At 39.8% G+C, this 24,928-nt stretch overlaps 2 protein-coding genes across 3 annotated transcripts in view; one reads left to right on the plus strand and one right to left on the minus strand.

Annotated features, from left to right (window-relative positions):
* golim4a (golgi integral membrane protein 4a) overlaps positions 1-3,314 on the minus strand; it is a 21,680-nt gene extending 18,366 nt beyond the window's left edge. Inside the window, exon 1 of one of the 2 annotated variants that reach the window (XM_084409593.1) lies at positions 2,756-3,314. In XM_084409593.1, the coding sequence (XP_084265719.1) occupies positions 2,756-2,942 (187 nt within the window). In that variant the 5' untranslated portion in view covers positions 2,943-3,314. The remainder of the gene's footprint in view (positions 1-2,755) is intronic. The other variant, XM_084409594.1, reaches the window with a different exon arrangement.
* Positions 3,290-24,582, plus strand: LOC311290863 (uncharacterized protein). The gene is made up of 14 exons (XM_084409592.1): positions 3,290-3,416; positions 5,362-5,518; positions 6,576-6,766; positions 8,756-8,893; positions 8,993-9,122; positions 9,239-9,428; positions 10,057-10,198; positions 16,156-16,311; positions 16,399-16,454; positions 18,434-18,609; positions 18,705-19,105; positions 23,232-23,328; positions 23,406-23,583; positions 23,988-24,582. Exons 2-14 carry the CDS (start codon positions 5,393-5,395, stop codon positions 24,140-24,142), a joined length of 2,136 nt encoding a protein of 711 aa, XP_084265718.1. The 5' UTR covers positions 3,290-3,416; positions 5,362-5,392; the 3' UTR covers positions 24,143-24,582.
* Positions 24,583-24,928: the final 346 nt, after the last annotated feature.

The following is a 24,928-nucleotide window of genomic DNA, read 5'->3' on the forward strand; positions in this document are numbered from 1 at the left end:
TTGACAACGTAAAATATGATTAATAATTATTTTATTATTGAAAATATTTTTATATTTAAATTAACAAAAAACATTTATTTATTTATTTTCCTACAGTAAAATATTTACTTTATAATTATTATCCTGACGCAGTGTCTCGTTACACTTTAAAAGGGAAACTCTTTTACCCCAGGTAATTTTAAACAAATACATATTTTTATTTATTTATTTTATTACAAATATAAATATGTTTCTAAAAAACAATTTTTAATCATATTTGTTGTAGTCAAGACTGCTTTGTTGTAGTCATGGACTGAAATCTATTGTTGAGCATTTAAATTAAATCTATTTTGTTGAAGTCTCATTCATTGTCATTCAATTGCAACAGTGGTACATTATTAGCGATCAACCATTGAGAATCAGCCATTGATTACATTTGAGCTTATAAGTGAATACAACCAGTAAAACTCAAACGATTCTGATAAACTAAAATGTGGATCAGATGTATATTCAGTAATACATTACATGATTGAATGCATACACAAAACCCCCTCCAAACTCAAAACATTTGAGAAGAACGGAACAGGAAATGTGGCATGCAACTCAATATTGCAATATTGCAAAGTAACAAAACTATAGTTTCATCTGCCAACAGTTTAACATATACTGTATTTGTATTTATCGGTAATCTAAAAACAAGGGCCATTTTGTCGTACCCTTTTTGCAGCTAGCATATTGAGCTTGGATAAGCAGAAAAACTGCGAAGCGAATCTCTGTAAGACTGGGACAATGAAAGACTGTGATTTTAGGCACAGGTTGAAACAAAATGTTCTGCATTCAACGGCAGCTGCAGGGAATCACTGCAGTATCTACAAAAACACTCAAACATTCCTAGAATTTCAATACCTTAACAGCCAGTTTGATCAGTTTCAAGTTCTGTGTGAAATGAATTGCAGCAAAGTTGGATTTGCAGCAAAACACTTTGTTTGAGTTGCATGAAAAAGGTTTCATTACATATCTCAGTCAAGTGTCGTGTAGATGATTACATTGCTATATGGAATCATTTTATATGGTTTGATCTAACAATTAAAGTCAGCATGAAACGGAAGTTGCGATCATCTTTTTTTCACTATTGTGACATATATCCAGCTTCTTGAACAAGTAAAAATGTAGGGCTGGATTTGATTTTGTCCATGGGGAATTCATTTGGATCTTTGTGGTTTGCTTTTGCTGTGATGTCATGTGAGTGACATGTTGTCCCACCCTCGTGCCAGTTAACACTTCATAGAAGTGATTAAAGATTAGGAGGGCACATGAATAAAAAATAAAAAAAATGATGTGCACAGATAAATCATTTATAATAAATACTGCAATATTCTATTAACTCCGTTATGATTTCATGGTGACTTAAATCCACAAGAAAAAGCTACCCCAATCTATCGCATTCTATTCTATTCTCAAGATAAAGGTGTAAAATATTCAGAAACATTTGTCACCAATTTAACAGCTTGTCATTATTTTATGTCATTGGACATTTTTCAGGAACTTTTTGGTTACCAGCCCAGATCTTTCTTAAAGTGGTAGTTCACCCAAAAATGAAAATTCTGTCATAATTTAGCCTACTCATCCTCATGTCTATCCCTTTAACCCAGTGGTTCTCAAAGTGTGGGGCGCGCCCCACTGGTGGGGAATAGAGACGTGACAGGTGGGGCGCGCCAAATGGGAGGAAATTTTCCTTTTATGCCTTTATATCTTTATCCAGACATCCCAACTGTCCCGGAAGTTCCAGGAGTCTCCCACATATTGATAGCGGCTCCTTGACGCCCGCAAATGAGATCCAATCTCCCGGAATCGTGCACTAGAGAGTGACTGCGCGCACATGTGTGTGTGTGTGTGTGTGTTTGTGTGACTATAAAGGCATATTAATATTAGCGGAACAAACTTTCGCGCCCATAGATATATGTGTAGCGATATCTATGTTTCGCGCCGATGGGTATCAGGCTAGTGTGGGGCGGGCAATAAATAAATTGTGCAATGCACAACAGGCTCATTGCAGCCACTAATGCAGGGATTAATAGACCTGTCTTGCCAAATGGATTTATCTTTTCTTTTTTAACAGATTGCAAAGTGGCACTTTTATTGCTTTTCTATTTTTGAACTTGATACAAATTTTGACACAGCTGCTCTTTTATTTTCTCTATTTTTGAATTTCATGCAAATTATGACACAGCTGCACTTTTATTTTCTCTATTTTAGAATTTCATGTAAATTATGACATAGCTGCACTGTGTATTTTTTAACTTTCTGTTATTTGATGTAGATAGTTAGTTTGTATTTAGATATAACTTGTTACTATACTGATACTACTTGTTAATTCAATAAATTTGAACATTTTATTTCTTTAGCATGTTGAGGCAGGTGGGGCTTGGAAATTCCCCCTTGTCCAAAGTGGGGAATTACTGAAAAAGTTTGAGAACCACTGCTTTAACCAATAGACAACGTTACCCCATTCTGTTTTATTGCATTCTATTCTATTCTATTCTCATTAAATGGTCTTGACACAAGAAATGTCTTTGTGCTTTGAAATGTGCTTTAAACCTAAAACTTTCGATTAACGTTACCTCTCTAGATCTTTAACCATTAAGCAACAAAACCACAAACAATAGATACCCTGCAAGATCACTCAAAGTAAACTACATTTAGAGCTCCTAAGTTGCCAAAGTTTGGGAGAATGTTTCTTGCGCCGTGACGTCATCAAGACGACGTGTGTTTTTACCTTGAAGCTGAGCGGAAAGAGACTCCTGGTGCTGCTGATATTTCAGGGCCATCTCTTCTGTCCTCTTCAGCTGTTTGTGCATCTCATAAGACACCATCCCACCGTAGATCATCCCGAACACCACCGTGACCAGTAAGAGAGATTGGAAAATCTTCTTCTGCTTCCTGGAGCACACGCCGTTGCCCATGTTCCCTCCTCTCCTGGATTCCACAGAAACGTCCCTGGGAATGATTTTCTCTTCACTCTTCAGTATAGAAACAACTCTGTCCCCTCCGAGATTCTTCTTGAAACATTATATTTCTGGACTGGTGCTCAAACGACATATATATATATGAAATGTTTCCCAAGTTTTCCAAATACATTCAACAGTTTAAAGAAAGTAACGAATCCGGTTGTATTTGGTCCTCGTGCTTAGCCAAAGCTCTGTGAAGATGTTTACATAGTGAAAAGCAGACTTTTTCAATAATTATCTGAAGTTTAGAGAGGCCTAATCGCACCTTTCGGTACGTGTCACCTAGAACTGCAGCAGCTCATCCAGCGCTGAAGGAAATCCCGCCCCTCACAAACATTCCATTGTTTTGATTGGTCATGGTCCATGTCAATCAAAAGAGGTTCGCTCTAATGGGAGGGGCGTGTGTCTGAAGGTCTCCGAAAGCAGAAAGTAAGGAAATTCGCAATTAGGAACATTTTGACACTTTTGGACCACTTTTCAGGGTCAGTATGTAGGTATTTTTATGTAAGATGAAAACGAACTATCTTTTTAACGTAAGCCATTAAGTAGCCTATGGCATTACGTAGGCTAGGCTACACTTCAAGTTTATTTTTTTATTTTTTTATTTTTTTTTTTAAAGGACGCATTAACTTGATCTAAAATGACAGTAATGACATTTATAATGTTAAAATATATATATATATATATATTTCAAATAAATGCTTTTCTAATAATCAAATATCAAGGTTTCCACAAAAATATTAACCAGCACAGCTGTTTTCTTTTCAACATTACTTAATAATAATAAGAAATGCTTCTTGAGCAATAAATCATCATATTAAAAATGATTTATGAAGGATCATGTGACACTGAAGACTGGAGTAATGATGCTGAAAATTCAGCTTTACATCACAGGAATAAATTACACGATACAATAGAATATATTAAAATTAGAAAACTAATTCCAATATTAATATTGGAATAGTATTTCATAATATTAATATTTTACTGTATTTTGATCAAATAAATGTAGCCTTGGTGAGAGTAAGAGCCTTAAAAAAAAAAATATATATATATATATAAAAAAAAGTAAAAATCTTATGGACTCCAAACTTTTGAACGCTTAGAGTATAATACATAAAATACATTACATACAATCACATACAGTCCTGAATGAAGTCATTAATATTCAGTCATGTTAGCATTCATGTATTGTTGTTGTTGTTGTTGTTGCATAATCTGGTAAGGCCACAAGGCTACATCTTTTCAATAGGCTTTTTGATTCTTATATATAAAACCTAACTTTTAAGTCATGCAACTGTCCGTAGGAGATTTATTCAAAATTAATAAAACAATACTTTGACTGTAGACAAATGCAGCAGGAGGTAAATATGTTGTGGATGTTCTACACAAAACCCTTTTGTTCAGTTTCACTGTTTCTAATTAATCTTTTCTTTAGATGTCTCACTCTCTTCTTCTCTCAGCTCTACATTTGAAGGAAATGTTATGAAAGTTACCCAACTGTTTCTCTGAGTAAACAAGTCTTAAAAGCCAGGACTTAACAAAAAAAAAACAACCTTATTGAGCATGACAGTAATTAGTTGTAAGCTGTCCTTACTTATACCCTTTTGTTTTTTACAAACCTGTGTGACATCTTTCTTCTGTTGATCACAAAAAGGAGATGTTAGGGACTGACATCATATACAGTGTCCATATACATTCATTGAATTTCTCCCCTTTAACATTCTTTTTATTACATACTGTAGAAGAAAGGAAGGTGACAGGTTTGGAATGACATGAGGCTGAGTAAACAATGGCCTAATTTTGTATGTATGTATGTATATATATATATATATATATATATATATATATATATATGTATGTATGTATACACATACATATATCAGATAGATTTTCTAGTGTTAAAGATGCATTTCATTATATTGCTTTGAAAAACATATTGACCTATCATCATACATTTAGCCACTATGGTATCCGTATAGGCTATATGGATTCCAGAGATACAACATGGTTAACAGTTAGATCATCTGAAATATTTGGTATCTTGTTTGTGGAATGTGAATTTCATCTTGATCGACTGCAAAAGTTGGTTTATAAATGATTTTCTTTTGTTGAGTTTTGACAACATTCTAATTTAGAAAAGAATATTTTTTGCAATGTATCATGTTACCATGCATTATATTGTTATCTGTATAATTTTCATATAATAGGAAATCAAAGTTGAGGCAGTAACCAGATATAAATAATCCGTGTGTGGCTTTTTAAGACACCTGATTCTTGTCATTCATCACATGCTTGTCATCAACTGGTGGAACAACAACTTAAACAATAACTTGGAAACCGAAGGCATCAACCCATTTCCCTTTGTATATAGCATTGCTCACCGAAAGTTTCCATCAGACGCAATGGCACACGGCACGATGCTGCTGCTGCTGATTAGCTTGACTCTCGCTGTGGGACCAGCCGTAGGTTTCTATGGGGGTTCCATGACGTTCACACCTGGAAACAGATTTCCAGATGGATCCGTGGAGGTGAATCCAGTTTTAACATTTTAGAACTGAATGAGTCTCACTCTGTTTATTTTTTAATCCATTTTATTTGAACTATTTTAACTGTCATACAAAATACGTCAAATTAATTTTATGTAAAATTAAGTAATCTAAAACTAGATTGTAAATAGTTGCTGAAGTTTCTTCTTCTCCGAAAAAAAAAAGAGATGGTTGCTGTGATGCAATGCTATTTTAGTATTAGTATTTAGTAATTATTCATATTTTGAATTTGCTCTTATTTATGTATTGTAAGTTTTCATTTTATTAGAAATGTTGTTATGTGCTTTTGTAATTTTATTAGTTTTTGATTTTGATTTATTTTTATTTCAGTTTTAGTCCTTTTAATACTTCAACTAAACATTTATTTCAGTTAGCTGCCAAGGCAACATTTCTAATTAGAAATTAGGGCGAAGGCCCTATTGTTTTCCTTAGGATTCTTTATTATTATTTTTCTGTCAACCTTTCGGGCACTTTTGGGGCCCTTAACATGCTCGAAAACTGTTGTTTTCATTAAACTTTTGAAAGTTTAAGTTTTCATCTAATATTTATATTTTACTTTATTTCAGCATTATTTCATTTACTGAAAATGAGAAATTGGTCAATATAATTGATAACTGATGATTTTTATAATAGTTAATAACAAAGGGAGGTATTGCTATATCATTGCAAGATACACTGTAAAAAATATCAATAAGTTATGACAACATGTTTTTACATTGCTTTTACGCATATAAGTTAGGCAAATTATTTATTTTTTTAAGTAATATAATGCAATTTAAGTTGTAATGACTTAAACATCCAAGTTCCCTATCAGTCGGTCACTCTCGGCGTACGCCGTGACCGACGAATAGGTTACGTAACCGAGACGTTGATTATACTTCAAAATTTATGGCAGCAACTTTTTACAGTGTTGTTTCTGATGTGGCTTTTTTATAGCCAAAACTTAAAAATAAACATTTTAAAAAGAAATCTCTCCTGAGAAAAATTCACTAGAGTTAAACATGTGGTAACCCCGGTGTCCTCTATATGCTTTATGCAGATGCACTTCTACTACAGAGAGTCCAGTAGGGGTCCCTGTGGTTCTCAAGTCAACTGGATCTGTGAGAGTGGATCCTGTGGCGTCCTCACCAACACAGAACCTATGGAGACAGACAGCACAGCACAAAATCTGTGGTGCCAATCAGAGGTTCACATGGCCACCAATGTCACTAATGGTCCCTTCATTCTGAGGTAATTCTGATGCTACTTTTACAGTGGGTACGGAAAGTATTCAGACCCTTTTTCACTCTTTGTTATATTGCAGCCATTTGCTAAAATCATTTAAGTTAATTTTTTTCCCTCACAGCACCCCACATTGACAGAAAAACACAGAATTGTTGACATTTTTGCACATTTATTGAAAAAGAAAAACTGAAATATCACATGGTCCTAAGTATTCAGACCCTTTGCTCAGTATTTAGTAGAAGCACCCTTTTGATCTAATACAGCCATGAGTCTTTTTGGGAAAGATGCAACAAGTTTTTCACACCTGGATTTGGGCATCCTCTGCCATTCCTCCTTGCAGATCCTCTCCAGTTCTGTCAGGTTGGATGGTAAACGTTGGTGGACAGCCATTTTCAGGTCTCTCAAGAGATGCTCAATTGGGTTTAAGTCAGGGCTCTGGCTGGGCCATTCAAGAACAGTCAAGGAGTTGTTGTGAAGCCACTCCTTCGTTATTTTAGCTGTGTGCTTAGGGTCATTGTCTTGTTGGAAGGTGAACCTTCGGCCCAGTCTGAGGTCCAGAGCACTCTGGAGAACGTTTTCGTCCAGGATATCCCTGTACTTGGCCGCATTCATCTTTCCCTCGATTGCAACCAGTCGTCCTGTCCCTGCAGCTGAAAAACACCCCCACAGCATTTTTTTTTTTTTTTTTTTTTTTAACCTTTATTTTTACAGGCAAGTCATTAAGAACAAGTTCTTATTTACAATGGCGGCCTGACAAGTGGAATAACCACTTAGGAAAAGGGGAAGTAGAGTTAAAAGGTACAAAACATTATAGCATGATGCTGCCACCACCATGCTTCACTGTTGAGACTGTATTGGACAGGTGATGAGCAGTGCCTGGTTTTCTCCACACATACCGCTTAGAATTAAGGCCAAAAAGTTCTATCTTGGTCTCATCAGACCAGATAATCTTATTTATCACCATCTTGGAGTCCTTCAGGTGTGCTTTCATGTGTCTTGCACTGAGGAGAGGCTTCCGTCAGGCCACTCTGCCATAAAGCCCTGACTGGTGGATGGCTGCAGTGATGGTTGACTTACTACAACTTTCTCCCATCTCCCGACTGCATCTCTGGAGCTCAGCCACAGTGATCTTTGGGTTCTTCTTTACCTCTCTCACCAAGGCTCTTCTCCCCCGATAGCTCAGTTTGGCCGGACGGCCAGCTCTAGGAAGGGTTCTGGTCGTCCCAAACGTCTTCCATTTAAGGATTATGGAGGCCACTGTGCTCTTAGGAACCTTAAGTGCAGCAGAAATATTTTTGTAACCTTGGCCAGATCTGTGCCTTGCCACAATTCTGTCTCTGAGCTCTTCAGGCAGTCCCTTTGACCTCATGATTCTCATTTGCTCTGACATGCACTGTGAGCTGTAAGGTCTTATATAGACAGGTGTGTGGCTTTCCTAATCAAGTCCAATCAGTATAATCAAACACAGCTGGACTCAAATGAAGGTGTAGAACCATCTCAAGGATGATCAGAAGAAATGGACAGCACCTGAGTTAAATATATGAGTGTCACAGCAAAGGGTCTGAATACTTAGGACCATGTGATATTTCAGTTTTTCTTTTTTAATAAATGTGCAAAAATGTCAACAATTCTGTGCTGTGTGTACAATAATGAGGGAAAAAAATGAACTTAAATGATTTTAGCAAATGGCTGAAATATAACAAAGAGTGAAAAATTTAAGGGGGTCTGAATACTTTCCGTACCCACTGTATATTATATAACTATTATGTTCTACTTTAACTTATTGATAAAAGTCTTACATGGTTGCAAAATAGGTTAAATAATAAAATCCCCAAATGCACATACTATAGACCTTAAAAGTTAATAGTTTAGGTTAAAGGAATGTTATTATGCTAAGTTCTGTGGTTAATGCGTAAAGTAAACTCATGAATTTAAACACATAAAACACATGACATTGAAAGAATGCATATGCATTTGATCAAATATCTCTTTCAGTTCCTCTGGTTGCTGTTGGGAAGATAATGTTCAAGGTGTCGGTGGATGGAAACTTCACACTCATGTTGACACTAGCCAGCGATCTGACACTCAGTCTCCAAACAGATCCCCTGTTTCAGCAGCAATTCCAAACATAAGGTTTGTGCATTTTAATGTATTATTCACATTTGCCTTTATAACAGACTCATCTACTTCCAAAAAATAATCTTGCTCCATCTTCTGTTTGATAATATTCAGGATTCCTCAGAACTGCTTCCAGAATTTTCAATTGCTGGCACATGACCCAGATGACGATGTTGTGAGATGCAGGTTTAATGATGCCAACTGCACACTGTGCCATCAACATACAAACATACATCTTTACAAGGTAATGTTTTGTGTGTGTGATCCTGTATGATACGATATTATATATATATATATATATATATATATATATATATATATATATATATACAGTATATAATGGTTTATTCTGCTTTGTAGGAATCATGCACTTTGCACACAGGAGATTCACTGGCCCTGGGTGTGCATGTGTTTGAGCTCATCCTGGAGGATTATCCTGTTTCAAACATAACTGTGATGGACCATAATGGGGTCTTCTCTGTCAGTAATGCATTCAATGACAGCAACCCAACTGCTCTCAGTCAAGTGCCTTTGCAGTTTGGAGTTGAAAGTGAGTGAGAATCACATTTGCACACTGTAGCACATCTGCTATGCAAAAAAATAAATTAGGAAGGTAATTGTATAGATATAGCCTTTCAGTAAGAAATAATAAATATTCAGAGCAATCTCTCTGATTAAAATTCCTAATACAGTAATCACAAATGACTGGAAAATGAATGCAGATAATACTAAGGTGTGAAAATCTATTGTTGAATAAAGGCATTGACAAAATATAAAGAAAGAAATTAAAGTCAAAAGTGCATTTTGAAAGAGTGTAAACTAGATAGAGACACAGTATATTTCCGCCAATAGAGACATCAATCACCACCAGCAGAACATTTGTGTTTGATCGCCTGAACAACCAGTTTCTGTCATTTGGCAGAATGTGTGCAAGAGCCAGAAACAATGCAATACATGACAAAATAAAAATTGTGGAAGAACAGGCTCAGTGGTTAATTATATCGCAGCATGTAATTGAAAGTAGAAGTGCACTTATGTGTTCACAGTTTGTGGATGATGAAACCCTTAGAATGTGTATTTTTGGTCTGTTGTGCTCATTAATGAACAGTGTACCACTGAAACTGTGTATTGTGTGCATTGTTTCTGTGGATTTAAACACAATCTACGGCATCTTGCAGTTCTTCCACCAGCTCAGGGTTGTGTGCCAGGGGTGAACAAGCCAAGTTTCTTGACACCAACTCCTTTGCATGGAGATGTACATCATGCGGCTGTGGGACAGGCTCACGAGATCACCCTCCAAGCACAGATCGCAGATAACAGGTCTGAATAATGTTTGGTGTTACATATTTGTCTTCCACTCTTTGTCAGACAATTAGTTTTCACTGTCTTTGACTTCTGTATTTAATTGCATTTCTGTTGCTACCAAACTTCAACAACCCAGCTAACATGGAACGTTCCCAGAACTTTGGCTAACGTTCTTGTGATGTCTGTCATATGATGCATGAAGTAAAACACAAGACGAGATGACTATGCAGACTCACATCAGGCTTTACTGAACATAGCTCGGGAAAACAGAAATCCAGACATAACCAAAACAACCAAGAGCGAGCATTCTGAACAGACCTCAATAATGGAACAAAGATATCTGCCCTGCGAGGCAGATATACAACATTCCCTCCACCCTTAAAACCAGAAGTATCAATAATGTCAGGCCAAAAAAAAAACACAACATAAAACAAACAAGCAAAAGTACAAAAAAAACCATAACACTTGTTTCAGAAAGTCTTTGTGAACTCCTGTATAAACTACAACACCAAAATAAACAAACACATCGATACACTGTCCGTAACCCACACAATGGACTAGCCATCATCATGACCCTTAACGGTCTCTATTAGTCTCTGTGGTGGTTTATGTATGCGTGTCGGGTATCGTTTTTCCTCATAGAGCACCCCCTCACTGTCTGCTGAAACAGTGTTGGTTTCTGTAAGGGATGCAGATGGAGGTGATACTGGGAGGTGAGGATGATGACTCTGGACATTTATTCCCGGAGGAGATGATGGTAGCTCTATCGGAGTGACAGAAGAATCAGCAGACTGTGTTGGGAGCTCTTCTGTCCCGATCAGTCCACTTTTCCTTAGCTGGTCAACATGGCGCCGCCATACGGTGCCACCCGGGAGCTCAACCTTGTACATCAATGGTCCAGCTTTCTCCTTAACTACAGCCACGACCCACTTGCAGTCTCCCCTGTAACTTTTCGCAAGCACAGTTTCATCAACCGTAAAGCTCCGTGTGGCTCTGGCAGGGTTCCTCTGCCCTTGTTTCATTTGCTTGTCCTGCACAGTCTGTTTGATGTTAGGCTGAATCAGATCCAATCTGGAACGAAGTGAACGTCCCATGAACAACATAGCTGGAGTTTGGTTTGTGGTAGCATGGGTGGCATTTCTGTATGCAAACAAAAAATGTGACTGCTTTTATTAGAGTGTCAGTTTCTCATGTGCAATGGCTTGAAGCCCTTGTTTAAGGCTTTGTACAAACCTCTCAGCAAGTCCATTAGTAGCTGGGTGCCACGGAGCAGACGTGACATGCCTGATGCCATTTCTGCGAATGAATGTCTGGAAATCAGTAGCGACAAATTGCGGCCCATTGTCACTTACTAACTGGTGCGGAACTCCAGTTCTAGCAAACAAGTCTCTCAGTACCTCGATGGTGCGCAAAGAGGTGGTTGTGCTCATGGTGAAAACCTCAGGCCATTTTGAACAGGCATCAACTATCACCAGAAACATCGATCCCATGAATGGCCCTGCAAAATCCACATCTATCCGCTCCCATGGGGATGCTGGCCATTCTCAGGGGTGAAGTGGTGCCTTTTCTGGCTCATTCTGTATCATTTGGCAACCAGGGCACTGCAGGGTCAGCCGCTCTATCTCTTTATCCATTCCTGGCCACCACACATAACTCCTGGCAAGTGCCTTCATTTTCACCACGCCTAGATAGCCCTTATGCAGCTCATCCAGAACACCTGATCTTAATCTGGTGGGTATGATGGTTCGCAGCCCCCACATTACACACCCAGCATTCAGAGAGAGATCATGACGTTTTGCATAGTACGCAGGTAGCAGAGATTTGTGTTTGACTGTCCATCCTTGCAGTGTTGCTAGATACACTTGTGACAGAACCTTGTCACGTTTGGTTTCAGTTTTCACCATGTCTGCTGTGACATGCAGGCCTTCAGTCTGGCTGATGGAGAACATATCCAGAACCCCTTCCTCTCCATATTCATCTTTTGCCACTTCTGAACGCAATCGAGACAGTCCGTTTGCATTTGCATGACATGCAGTGCGTTTGAACTCAATCTTGTAACGATGCCCTCCCAAAAACAATGCCCAGCGTTGTATGCGAGCAGCTGCAGTGGCAGGGATGCCTTTCTGTGGGCTGAAAATAGAAGTCAGCGGTTGATGGTCCGTAACAAGGGTAAACTCTCTGCCGAAAAGATAGTGGTTGAATCTTTTGACACCCCAAACTAGACTCAATGCCTCTCTGTCAATTTGGGCATAGTTTTTCTCAGCTGCAGACAAAGACAGTGATGCAAACGCAATTGGCCTCTCACCGCCATCATCCATTACGTGTGACATCACTGCCCCGATCCCATAGGGAGAGGCATCACATGCCAGCTTCACTGGGAGGGATGGATTGTAATGTGTCAGGACCATGTCGGATATTACCAGCTTCTTGGCTTCCTGAAAAGCACGCTCACACTCATTATTCCATTTCCACTGCCTGCCTGACTGCAGTAACTCATTTAGGGGATGCAGGACCATTGCCAGGTTAGGCAAAAACCTATTGTAATAGTTCACAAACCCTAAGAAGGATCTGAGCTGCGAGACACCTTGTGGCTTTGGAGCATTCATCACCGCCTGAGTTTTGTCCTGGCTCTTGTGCAATCCCTGGACATCTACAATGTGCCCACAATATGTGACAGTGGGCTCGAGAAATTAATTTTTCTCATCTGGCTCTAAGTTCAAATTCCTCCAGTCGTTTAAGGGCCTTTTTCAGGTTTTCAAGATGCTCCTCATCTGTAGCACCCGTGACAATTATGTCATCTAGATAGCACTGTGTTCCGGGCACTCCTTGAAGAACTTGGTCCATTGCACGTTGCCAGATGGCTGGAGCCGAAGCTACTCCAAACACAAGCCTGTTGTAACGATAAAGACCCTTAATCGTGTTGATGGTTAGAAAGGCTTTTGAATCATCTTCCATCTCCATCTGGAGGTAGGCGTCAGCTAAGTCCGCCTTTGAAAAACGCTGTCCGTCTGCCAGATTTGTGAAAATGTCCTCAATTCGGGGTAGAGGATACTGTTCAGCTTGTAGTACAGGATTAATTGAGACCTTGAAGTCCCTGCATAGTCTAACTGTGCCGGGTTTTTTTTTTACTACAGCGACAACAGGTGTCGCCCATGGACTCCAATCCACTTTCGACAGTACCCCATTTTCCTCCAGCCGATCCAACTCGCTTTCGACAATCTGTCGAATGGCGTATGGAACTGGACGTGCTTTGTGGAACCGTGGGGTCGCACCATCCTTAAGCACAATTTTTCCTTTGATTGATTTTAGGGTGCCAATACCACTTTGAAATACAGAGGCAGCATCCCTCAAGATCCGTTCCAGCTTTTCTGTTGTATTTTGTGGCACGGCAGGCAGCACACTGAGGTTTCTGATCTCGTCCAAGCCCATCTGAAACACCCTTAACCACTCACGGCCCCACAGTGGTGCGCCTCCCTTTGAAATTATGTACAAGCTGAGAATCTCTTTCCGGTCGTTATATTCTACTATCACAGGCAGCAAACCCAGTGGTCTTACTCTTTCTCCAGTATACATTTTGAGAACAACAGAAGATGGGTCTAGTTTCTCTTTGTTGAAAAAGACCTTGTAATCGCTCTCAGACATGACTGAAACAGCTGAGCCTGTGTCCAGCTCCATTTTTACTGCCTGGCCATTTAGTTTAGGCGTGAGCCAGATGGCCTGTTTGTCTTTTCCGCTCAGACTGAACAGTTCCAAACTGGCCAATGCATCCTCGATGTCATTGTCTGATACATCATCAAGTTTATGCATGTTTTTCTTGTCACTGAGATATCTCTTATCTTTCTCAGTCCCCTTTGCCTTGCCACTGCGACAAACTCGTTGAATGTGCCCAGTTTTGTGACATTGTCTACACTCTTCATTTTTAAATCTGCATTGAGAGGGGAGATGAGAAAAGTTTCCACAATGAAAACAGGGCGTCTGGTTTATTCTGCTTATTGTTGACAGTTTATTCACACTTCCAGCCTTTATGTCACTTTGTAATTCCAGAGCGTCTTTTGCTGCAGTTTCCATTGAAATGGCGATCTCCACTGCTCGTTTAAACGTCAGATCTGGCTCAGTCAACAGTCTCTTTTGAATTCCTTGATGATGTATACCGCATACCAGCTGATCGCGCTGTGCATTGTTTAATACGTCCCCAAATTGACAATGCTCCGTTAACTTTTTCAATTCAGCCACATAAGTGGAAATGGTCTCTCCCTCGCACTGATTTCGTTTATAAAATCTGAAACGTTCAGCAATTAATAACGGTTTGGGTGACAAATGTTCTCGCATCACTTGAACAAGTTCTGAAAAAGTCTTTTCTGCAGGCCTCTGGGGGGCAGTCAAACTCCGCAAAAGACTGTATGCTTTTCGACCCATTGCACTGAGGAGTACAGCGACATGTTTATCTTCCGCTATCTCATTTGCAGCGAAGTTCTGCTGCAGTCTTTCGATATACATGTTCCAATCCTCCATGGAACTATCAAATGCGTCAACTTTGCCTATGTAAGCCATGTACGCCGCTCACAGTGACGTACTCTCGCTGACTGTTCTTTCGGATCGCTGAACTAGTCCTCTTCTGCTTCTCTGTCATTCAAATTTCACGCACTACAGGATATCAACGCTCACAGTTGATCCCATCCTCGTCGCCACTGTGATGTCTGTCATATGATGCATGAAGTAAAACACAAGACGAGATGACTATGCAGACTCACATCAGGCTTTACTGAACATAGCTCGGGAAAACAGAAATCCAGACATAACCAAAACAACCCAGAGCGAGCATTCTGAACAGACCTCAATAATGGAACAAAGATATCTGCCCTGCTAGGCAGATATACAACAGTTCTGGCAAGGTTCTCTCAAAGTTATGAACTAACATTCTTCTAATAAGTTCATTATCCATTCAGAATTATTTGATCTTTAATAATGGACTCAAAACTTAAGCACAAAAACATTATTTATACATTGTTTGTGTTTTGAACGTTCAGAGAACATTCTGAAAGAACATTTCAGCAAAACGTTCTTAAAGGGGTGGTTGATTATGATTTCACGTTTTTAACTTTAGTTAGTGTGTAATGTTGCTGTTTGAGTATAAACAACATCTGCAAAGTTACAATGCTCAAAGTTTAAAGCAAAGGGAGATATTTGCTTTTAAAGAAATTGCTTTTTAAGGACTACAACAAACGGCTGGTAGGGACTACACAACATTTCTCCCGGGATAGTGACATCACCAACCCTAAAATTTACATAAACCCCGCCCCCGGAGCACGATTTATAGATTATCAAGACAGAATATGCTAATCAATGACTAGAAGATAACTACACATAAGCTACATAAATTCATCAACTAACCATTCAGAAATGTCCTGTTGCTTCTACATGTTGTCACCTCTTCTTGAGTCTCTCCATCATTGTCTGAATCCGGTTTGAACATAAAAGGCTAAAAGTTTTTGAAATTTTCAGTGCATGTCTGTGTAAGTGCAAGCTGTTGAAGCTCCGCCCTCTGTGCTGGAAGCAGCAGCTCATTTGCATTTAAAGGAACAGACACAAAACAGTGCATTTTTGCTCACCCTAAAAAATGGACAATTTTAACATGCTATATAAAAATATCTGTGGGGTATTTTGAGCTAAAACTTCACATACACACTCTGGGGACATCAGAGACTTATTTTACATCTTGTGAAAAGGACATTATACCGCCCCTTTAAAACATTTTTGTTAGCTGGGAGAGTTGATATACTTACATTTTTATTTCTTAGTGTAGTGACTTGAATTGTCACTTGTCAGAGCAGTGATGAATTAAACTGATTTTATTTTATCACTAGGTCAAAGCATACCTTGATATGCTCAACTGACAATGTTTGCTAAAGCAGTTTTTCCATGTGCCAGTCACTTGAGTTGATGTTTGTGATCTTTCTGTTCCTCTTGTGTAGCATCTTTGACTTCCAGGTCAGTGGCCCCTCTAATATGTCTAAGACCCTGACAAGTTTGAGTAATGGGGTTATGATGGCAACACTGACCTGGATTCCACAGGAGACGGATCTATTTCGCCATGTACCTGTGTGTTTCACAGCAGAGACGCTTCACAGGTAAAGGGGATCTGTTTTTAAGTTCACCAGTAATTTATGGTCTCTGTATAATTTCTCAAGAGTTCTTTCCTCTTTTTTCTTCATCAGACAGTCAGAAATGAGGTGCATTATTGTGGTTGTGGCAAAAGCAAGGGTTTTATCAGGTAAATGCATTAGCAGAAACATTTGAATGTAAATGTAAATATTTGAATACATATGTGAATGCTTAGCAAGTACTGGTGCGTTCTGTGTTGTTTGTGAATGAATCTGTGTTGTTGAATGAATCTTTTAAGTGAATAAATCAATTCATCAATCGCGTTAATCGTTCTCAACATTTGAAGCATGTGATGTGACTGCTGAACTGCCGAACTTTCTAAAGTTTTATGGCATGTTGTTTGTTCAGTTAATGTGTTAACAAAGTTAAACGCGTAATTTTTTTAGGTTATAGGCTGCTTTGTTATTATTTGTGGAGAAAACAATGCTTTGACACTCTTTCTAGAGTTCTTTACCTTATTGGATTTGTAGACATGCAACATTTTTTGATGAATTGAATGATTCAATTAGCCTGACAAGCCAGACCCACATCAAGATGTTGGGTCTGGGAACACACCATTGGCAGGGCTCAATCCGAGGGGCGGGATAAACGGTTGTCTTTCAAATCCCCTCTGCATGCAATAGGATAGCGCTACAACCAACCAGAGCGTTTTCCCACCAGCGGAGCTAGTTGATAGATTAAACTTTTGCCATATCCGGTCGGCAAAACTCCGAACACATCTTCCTTTTTTAAGAATGACTTCAGTGCCGTTCTTTGTTCTTTTCTCAAAGAAAAGCTGAAATCCAAGTCTTTAGACGACCCTGGCTGCAAATTACATTTGCTGCCGCTAGGATGCGTCTAGATTTCTAGGCTATGATTCAATAACATAAAGCATTATTGACACCTATTGGCACAAAGAGCCACTGAACGAATCAGTGAACAAATCTTTTCGGTGAATCACTGAGAATCAACCAAAATCCTCACCACTTCTAGCAAGCATGTATTAAACTGGTTGAATAAAATTAACAGTACATTGTACTGACATTGTTGTCAGTTGGAGTTGTGATTGATGATTGGAGTTGTGATTGATGATCAGCTAAGCTTCACAGACCATATTATTACAACGGCCTGGTCCTGCAGATTTGCTTTATACAACATCAGGAAGATCAGACCCTTCCTATCAGAGCATGCTACACAACTCCTTGTCCAAGCTCTTGTTCTATCCAGACTGGACTTTTGTAATGATCTCTTAGCGGGCCTTCCGGCATGTGCTATCAAGCCTTTGCAACTGATCCAGAATGCAGCAGCGAGGGTGGTCTTCAACGAGCCGAAGAAAGCCCACTACACACCTCTCTTCATCAGTTTGCACTGGCTGCCAATAGCCGCTCACATCAAATTCAAGGCACTGTTTGCCTACAAGACAACCACTGGGCCTGCACCAATATACCTAAACTCGCTAGTTCAGACTTATGCGCCCTCCAGAAGCTTGCGTTCTGCAAGTGAACGACGCCTCGTGGTGCCATCCCAAAGAGGCACAAAATCACTCTCACAGACCTTTTCCTGGACTGTTCCCTGCTGTTGGAATGACCTGCATATCTCAATTTGTGCAGCTGAACATTTTCAAAAAATGTCTAAAGACACATCTTTTTCGCAAGCACCTGAACAATTAATACTAGCACTTGCCTATTCTATTCTATTCTATTCTATTCTATTCTATTTGTTTTTCTGAAAAAAAAAACGAAAAAAAAAAACAGTTTTAACTATACTAGACTAACTGAGACTTGTTACACTTGTATACTGTTGCCCTCTTGCTGGTCTGATTGCTTCAATTGTTCTCCTCAGTTGTAAGCCGCTTTGGATAAAAGCGTCTGCTAAATGATTAAATGTAAATGTAAAATTGTGTTGCTGGGCGGTAACAAACCTTAGTACTCAAGGGAGTTACCTTCAAATATATTTGGAATAGATTAATTGCTAATGTCCACTGAGAATGTTGTGAGTTATGAATTGAGTTTGTGCTCATCGCGCAAATAGTTTTTTTTTCATGATTTAAATGCAGGTTACATAAAAATACACTAATTGTGACTTAATAAATGTATCCTATCTTTTAAGGTGAAGCAAAAGTCATATGTGATGATAACAGTATCAGCATTGTAGTCAGTAAAGCCTCCATGGATGGCATTGACCAGGACTGGCTCCAACTGCGAGACCCCACCTGCTCTCTTACTTCCAATCAAACCCACATCATGGGCACAATGTCCCTCAACACCTGTGGCACTACGATGGATGTATGGAAACTGTGTTTTATATTATTCTAAATTCTTTTTGGAATATTTGAGTGTTTACATTCTGATAATTTTATTCTTCATTTAACACCAACCAGGACTCTGGAGATTACTTTGTCTTCAAAAACGAGATCAATTCCTTTGAGAACCCGAATGCTGTTATCACCAGACGCAATCAAGTTAAATTTGGCTTCTCCTGCCAGTATCCCAAAATAGCCAGTGTGTCCAACCGCTATGTCAACCACAAATCTGACTACATCTTCACTGAATCCAGCTTTGGCACATTTAGTTACTCATTTGAAGTTTTCACAGACCAAACCTTTAATAGTCAGGTAGATCCTAGCCAGTATCCAGTGCAGGTTCAGCTGATGGACAAGATCTACATGGGCATTGAAGCCCGTACTGCTCTCCCAGAGGTCACACTCTTCGTTGAGTCCTGCAGGGCCACTCCTGAAGACAATCCGTTCAGTGCTGTCTTTTATGACATCATCAAAGACGGGTAAGATTTTATCATGAACTAGATTTTGACATTTTCAGAATGAACAATGACATGGACAGAGTAAGGTTATTCATTATACTCCAAGTTTGTCATTGGTAATGTTTAAAACACTGCAGGACTGTTGCAAAATTAAAGGCTCACTGGATTAAGCTTTTGGTCAACTAGCACAAAGGTTTCAGGTTCAAGCAAGCCCATGTAGAAAGTTGGTGTTCTCCTTCAAATACATGGTCGGCCTTCAAGGCTTTGTTGAAAACCTCACAATGGCTTTCCTCAAATAAGGAACATTTTATTTATTACTTACTGTGGCTGCAATGTGAAAACAAGTGTGAAGCTAAAGATGTTTTGCACCTGAACCCTTATTCAGTGCTAAACACACTTGTTTGAACTGTATTAGTGAAAGAAAAATTATTTGTCATTTAATTAAGGTCAAGTTGCTCAAAGCACTTAATGTTAAAGTTAAACTTAAAGTTTTTTTAGTATGAGCCTTACTGTTTTCTATAAGCTAGCGGACCCCCAAACAATGACAAAATTCATATTTAGAAGAGATAAGCATTCAAAACTTACAGTCTCCCACTTCCGCCAATATGAATCATTTTGATGACATCACACTGCACTTCAGCTTCTAATCAGATTTTCTGTCCAATCAAATGCTCTCTAGAATCTAAAGCATCCCACCCCCAAAATTATAAATAAACACTGAAGCTGCGTCTAAAATCAGCCACTTGTTCACACATTTACTATTTTCTACATGGTGAATAGCACATAGTGCACTATATAGGGAATAGGGAATGATCCAGACAGTGTAAATATGCTTTCCATTGGGGTGAATGAAGTCTGGTTTCACATTAGTGTCACACGAACCGCCGCAGCGCACACAGTCTTCTCCGGACCAGAGACACATTAGCACAGATCATCTGCGTGAGTCTGTGCATACCAGAAAATGTATCGGACCCATTTGAATTCTGCACAGAATGCTATATTTTAAAGCGATATGGAGGAGATTAGGAGGAAACTGCGGCTTTACCGAGCTCAATGGCCCTGGGCGAGCTGTGATATAAATTAAATGCTACTGGCTATTTTTAAAAAGGGGAGGAGCTGTTTTATATGTCCCGCCCTATTTTCCTGTTTCAGTGGAAATTATGTCAACACATTGAATAATGCTGCAAACACTTGATCTGCTACTGAGAGATCTTTAGAAGTGATTTCTGTGATCTTATACAATGGAGTTTAATAATAAATAAATTAATAATAGAATCAATTAAGACATACATTACCATTAATCCAGCAAGGACACATTGAATTGATCAAAAGTGGCAGTAAAGACATTTATAATGTCCTAAAGAAATTGTATTATGGTTTTCACAAATGTATGAAGCAGCACAACTGTTTTTAACATTGATAATAATAATAAAAAATTCTTGAGCAATCAGCAGATCATCTTAGAATGATTTCTGAAGGGTCATGTGACATTGAAGACTGGAGTAATGATGCTGGAAATTCAGCTTTGACACCACAGGAATAAATTACATTTTAAAGTATATTAAAACAGAAAACTTTCTGGTTACGGACATAACCTTGGTTTCCTGAGATAACAGGAACGAGCATTGCATCAGACTTTTCTGACGCTGTGGGGAAACTGAAGCCTGATGGGTTCACATCTGTGCACGTCCGTGCATTTGCAGACAAATGTCTTTTCAGCCATTTTCGACAGAGTAGCAGCAGCCTCGACTCGAGCAAATGCGCAGTAGCATGGGAAGCTACGCTATGCTTGTTCCCGTTATCTCAGGGAACCAAGGTTACTGTACATCAGTAACTGGAATGCTCCCTTTCAACACGGTTCACTCGCATTGGGTCAATCTTTTCTGACCCAACAGGGAACACACTGCAAAACGCAGTGCTAATAGCGCAGAACGGAAGCCATCCTGCGAGGGCCCCAGGGCAGGTTACAAGAGATAGGGACATAGAATATGTCCTATAAGGCAGGCTTGGGTTTGGGACCAGAACCTGTGGGTATGATATCTCCTAGAAAAAACCCTGAGGGTGGAGACTGACTAGGCAGACCGAATCACTCATAATTTATATAGGCTACCACTGTCATGCTGTCCTACCAGACCAGGACAAGGTGCCCTCTGAGTTCTTGCTGGAATTCCTTGAAGGTACTACCATCATTTCCAGGCAGTTGATGTGCCAGGCCAACATTGGCTCCATCCAGGAGCCAGGGGACCAGGGCTCTGGTGCAGCCGTGGGTCACCCTGAGAATAATGCGGCCGTCACGCCACGCTAGAGGTGGGATGCGGGCCTTCAACCAGCGTTGTAGTGGCCGCATATGTAACAGACCCAAGGAAACTACTAAGGAGGCTGCTGCCATGAGGCCCAGTAGCTTCTGAAACATTTTCAGGAGGAGGTTGCTCCCAGCTGTGAATGCCACCACTAACAGATTTTTCAGGGAGCGTTCTGGCGAAATCCAGGCCTGCATTTGGGACAAATCGAATACTGCCCCCAGGAATGCGATGCGTTGGCTGAGGGACAGCGAGCTCTTGCTCAAGTTGATCCTGAACCCCAGACTTTCCAGATGGCTGAGGAGCAGATATCTGTCTACACACAGTTCCTCCTTTGATTGGGCTTAGGGCAACCAATCGTCGAGGTAATTCAGGACGCAAACTACCTTTCGTCTCAGGGGGGAGAGAGATGCATCCATACATTTCGTAAAAGTGCGTGGATCTATGAACAGTCCAAATGGTAGGACTGTATATTGGTAAGTCACCCCGTTGAACACAAATCTCAAGAACGGTCTGTAATGGGGAGCTATCTGGATACGAAAGTATGCATCATTCAGATCCACTGATAAAAACCAATCCCCTGGGCAGATCTGTGAGAGGATTTGTTCCAAAGTTAATTCTGAACGGCCATCTTATCAGTGTGCGGTTCAGACATCTCAAATCAAAGATGGGCCTGAGGCCGCCATCCTTCTTGGGGACAAGGAAATAGCAGTTGTAAAAGCCTGACTCGCTGTGGGCTGCAGGAACTTTCTCTACTGCGCCCTTTGCTAGCAGAACTTGTACTTCGGCTCGGAGGACGTGAGAGTTGGCGTCCGAGACAGAAGTGTGACGCCTCCAATGCCCGGAACTGAACAGGGGGTTGGGACACATGGTCGCTTTGGTGGTGGTCCGGCTTCTGCGGGACCCAGTCTCCTTAGGAGACTAATATCAGGACTGCTTAGGTGGCTCAGGGACCAGCTCTAGCTTAGGACGGGGTCCCTAGCGCCTGGGAAGCAGGTAGCACTTTGCGGGAAGGAACCGCTGCTTCGCCTCGAGTTCCGCCTTTCATTGGGGCTGAGCGGGTGCGGGAGCCGGCTTGGCGTGCTGCTGAGTCAACGATGAACCAGCCTGGCCGTGAGCGCAGATGTAGCTCTGCATGAATTGGACGGGTGGAAAGTGATGCGCAGTGACGGCTTCCTCCAATGGGGGAAGTTTAGTATATCATTTTTCCTCAACGTCGTCAACTGTGGTGAGGGTTGCTGAAGAGTCTCAGTGAGTCCAGCCTCGGCGTGGGCGCGTCCCGAGTCATTCTCATACGAGGGAAGCATTGGAACCCTGCATGAGCCACACTCGTGGTGTGACATTTTGCAACAAACGTCGCGTAATTTGCTCTTTTAGAATAGGAATTTGCTCTTTCGGCTTTCACCGGATAACAGTTGCTCTTTTGCTTTCGCCGGAAAGGCACCATTGATCCGCTGCAGGTGGCTTGCTTCGATGGCGAGTACAGAGGCTTCTGTGTTGTCGTCTTCAAAATCAGCTAGGAGATGATCTTCACATTGAAATCATTCCTGGTTTCTGCAGGCTGAAAAACCACTTGTCATCAGGCTTCAGTATTCCCCATAGTGTCAGAAAAACTGACGCAATGCAAGTGAACCGTATCAAAAGGGAACTGTAATTTCTAACTGCAATATTACTGTTTCTGATCAAATAATTGCAGCCTTGGTGAGCATATACTTAAAAAAATCTCATTAAGGCATGATGAATGTTTTTTGTTGCATTTTCTCTCTAACTTGAAAAATAATACGTATTATAATACGTAATAATAATATGTTCAGAAGTCATTCTGTTATTTGATTGTGTTATTTCAGGTGTGTTATGGATGAAACAGTCATGCCTCACCCAAGTGACTCCACAAAATATGACTTTGAGATCCAAGCTTTCAAGTTCACAGGAGGCTTCGATGAGGTGTGAGACATTTGCATAACAATAATGTGTAAATTGTGTTGAGCAGGAACCTTTCACTATAATAATCGTGTTTACAGGTGTACATTAGCTGCTCCGTGATCCTGTGTGCAAAAGACAGCTCTAACTCCAGATGTGCCCAAGGCTGCCTCGGTCAAGCCGCTCGCAGACGTAGGCGAGACGTGAGCCAAGAAACAGCCAGGCACTACATCACGCAGGGTCCCCTGCGTGTGGCGAGACAGACTCATAATTCTGCAGGTATATGAATATGGTTTAAAGGGGGCCTGTTATGCTTTTATTAGGGAAAGGGGCATGACATTTACGAAACATGCACTTGCCCAGTCACAACACACTGATCCAGCCAGTTCACAAGGAGGGGCTTCATAGAGACAGGAACTAAATAAACAGTGTGTTACTGACAGACTGGAAAGAGATGTGCTGCAACAATGTGAAATATGTTAATAATAATGTATTTTTTGAACATTAACGCATGAAAACCTATTCTAGTGGAACCAAAAAACAAAATCAGACTTTGAAAAAGAGCATAATAGGTCTTTAAAAAAGCAGTTTTAAGTTTTGTGGCTTAATTATTCCTTTACCAGTGTCTGTAATATGCTTTCTGTCATTATTTTCTATTTAACTCTTGTTCTTTAATTTTGTAGCCTCAAATGATGGTGGATTTCTACACATGAGCACAAGCACTGGGGTCTTTGCAGGACTCTTTGTTGTCTCCATTGCGGTGGTGGCAGGGATGTTGGTATATAATGCCAAAAGAACAAGATCAGTTGATCGCATGCATCTACTGTCCACTTTCTGAGATCCTTTAAGTGGCCAGTTTTAGTAGACACACAAAGAACACAATGAATTGCAATCAAAGTCTTACCATTTTGAAAACATATCTTATGCAAAAGCAGTAAATGAAGTGTTTTTTAGGGTAAATGCTATAATCGCACAACAATGGCCTTTGGTATGGCTGGTATTGTCCTAATTCTTTCAGCATATTGTCTTTTCCCCCCACTTATTTCCTTCTTCACTTTCACTCAACATGCTTCACTGAACATAATACGCTTACCTGGATATACAATTGTTGGAAAAAAACATGAACTTTCACTTGAATATTATGAATGATCTGGCATTTTTTGGGGATGAAATGTTGATTAAAGAAAATAAATGTTTAAAAATGAATGTTTGTGTTTTGGGGCAGTGACAAACAATATGCATGTTTCTGTATTCTTGAAATAAAATGTCCATTTAAGTATTTATTGTGTTGATGTGTTGGTCCATGTGTACAGAGAGTGTTTATCCAGTCATTTTTGCATGGAAAACCTCTTAACTTTTCTTCATTATAAGAAAAAAAGAACTGGATTCAATGGAGAAGCAATTAATATCTTAACATTAAAAAGCTATATTTTATGGGACTTGCTTTAGGAAAGTCTTACATACTCATCAACCCAAACCTGTTTTATTCTCACACTCTTACCAATGCTTACAGTATGCACAACTTTTATCTTGCTTTTACTCACTCATATTATATAATTGCAATAAACCAATTCCAACTGCAATTATCTTTCAGATTACAAGAAAACAACATTTAACTAAATTT

The sequence above is a fragment of the Rutilus rutilus genome, assembly GCF_951802725.1.
Source record: "Rutilus rutilus genome assembly, chromosome: 5".
Classification (NCBI taxonomy): Eukaryota; Metazoa; Chordata; class Actinopteri; order Cypriniformes; family Leuciscidae; genus Rutilus; species Rutilus rutilus.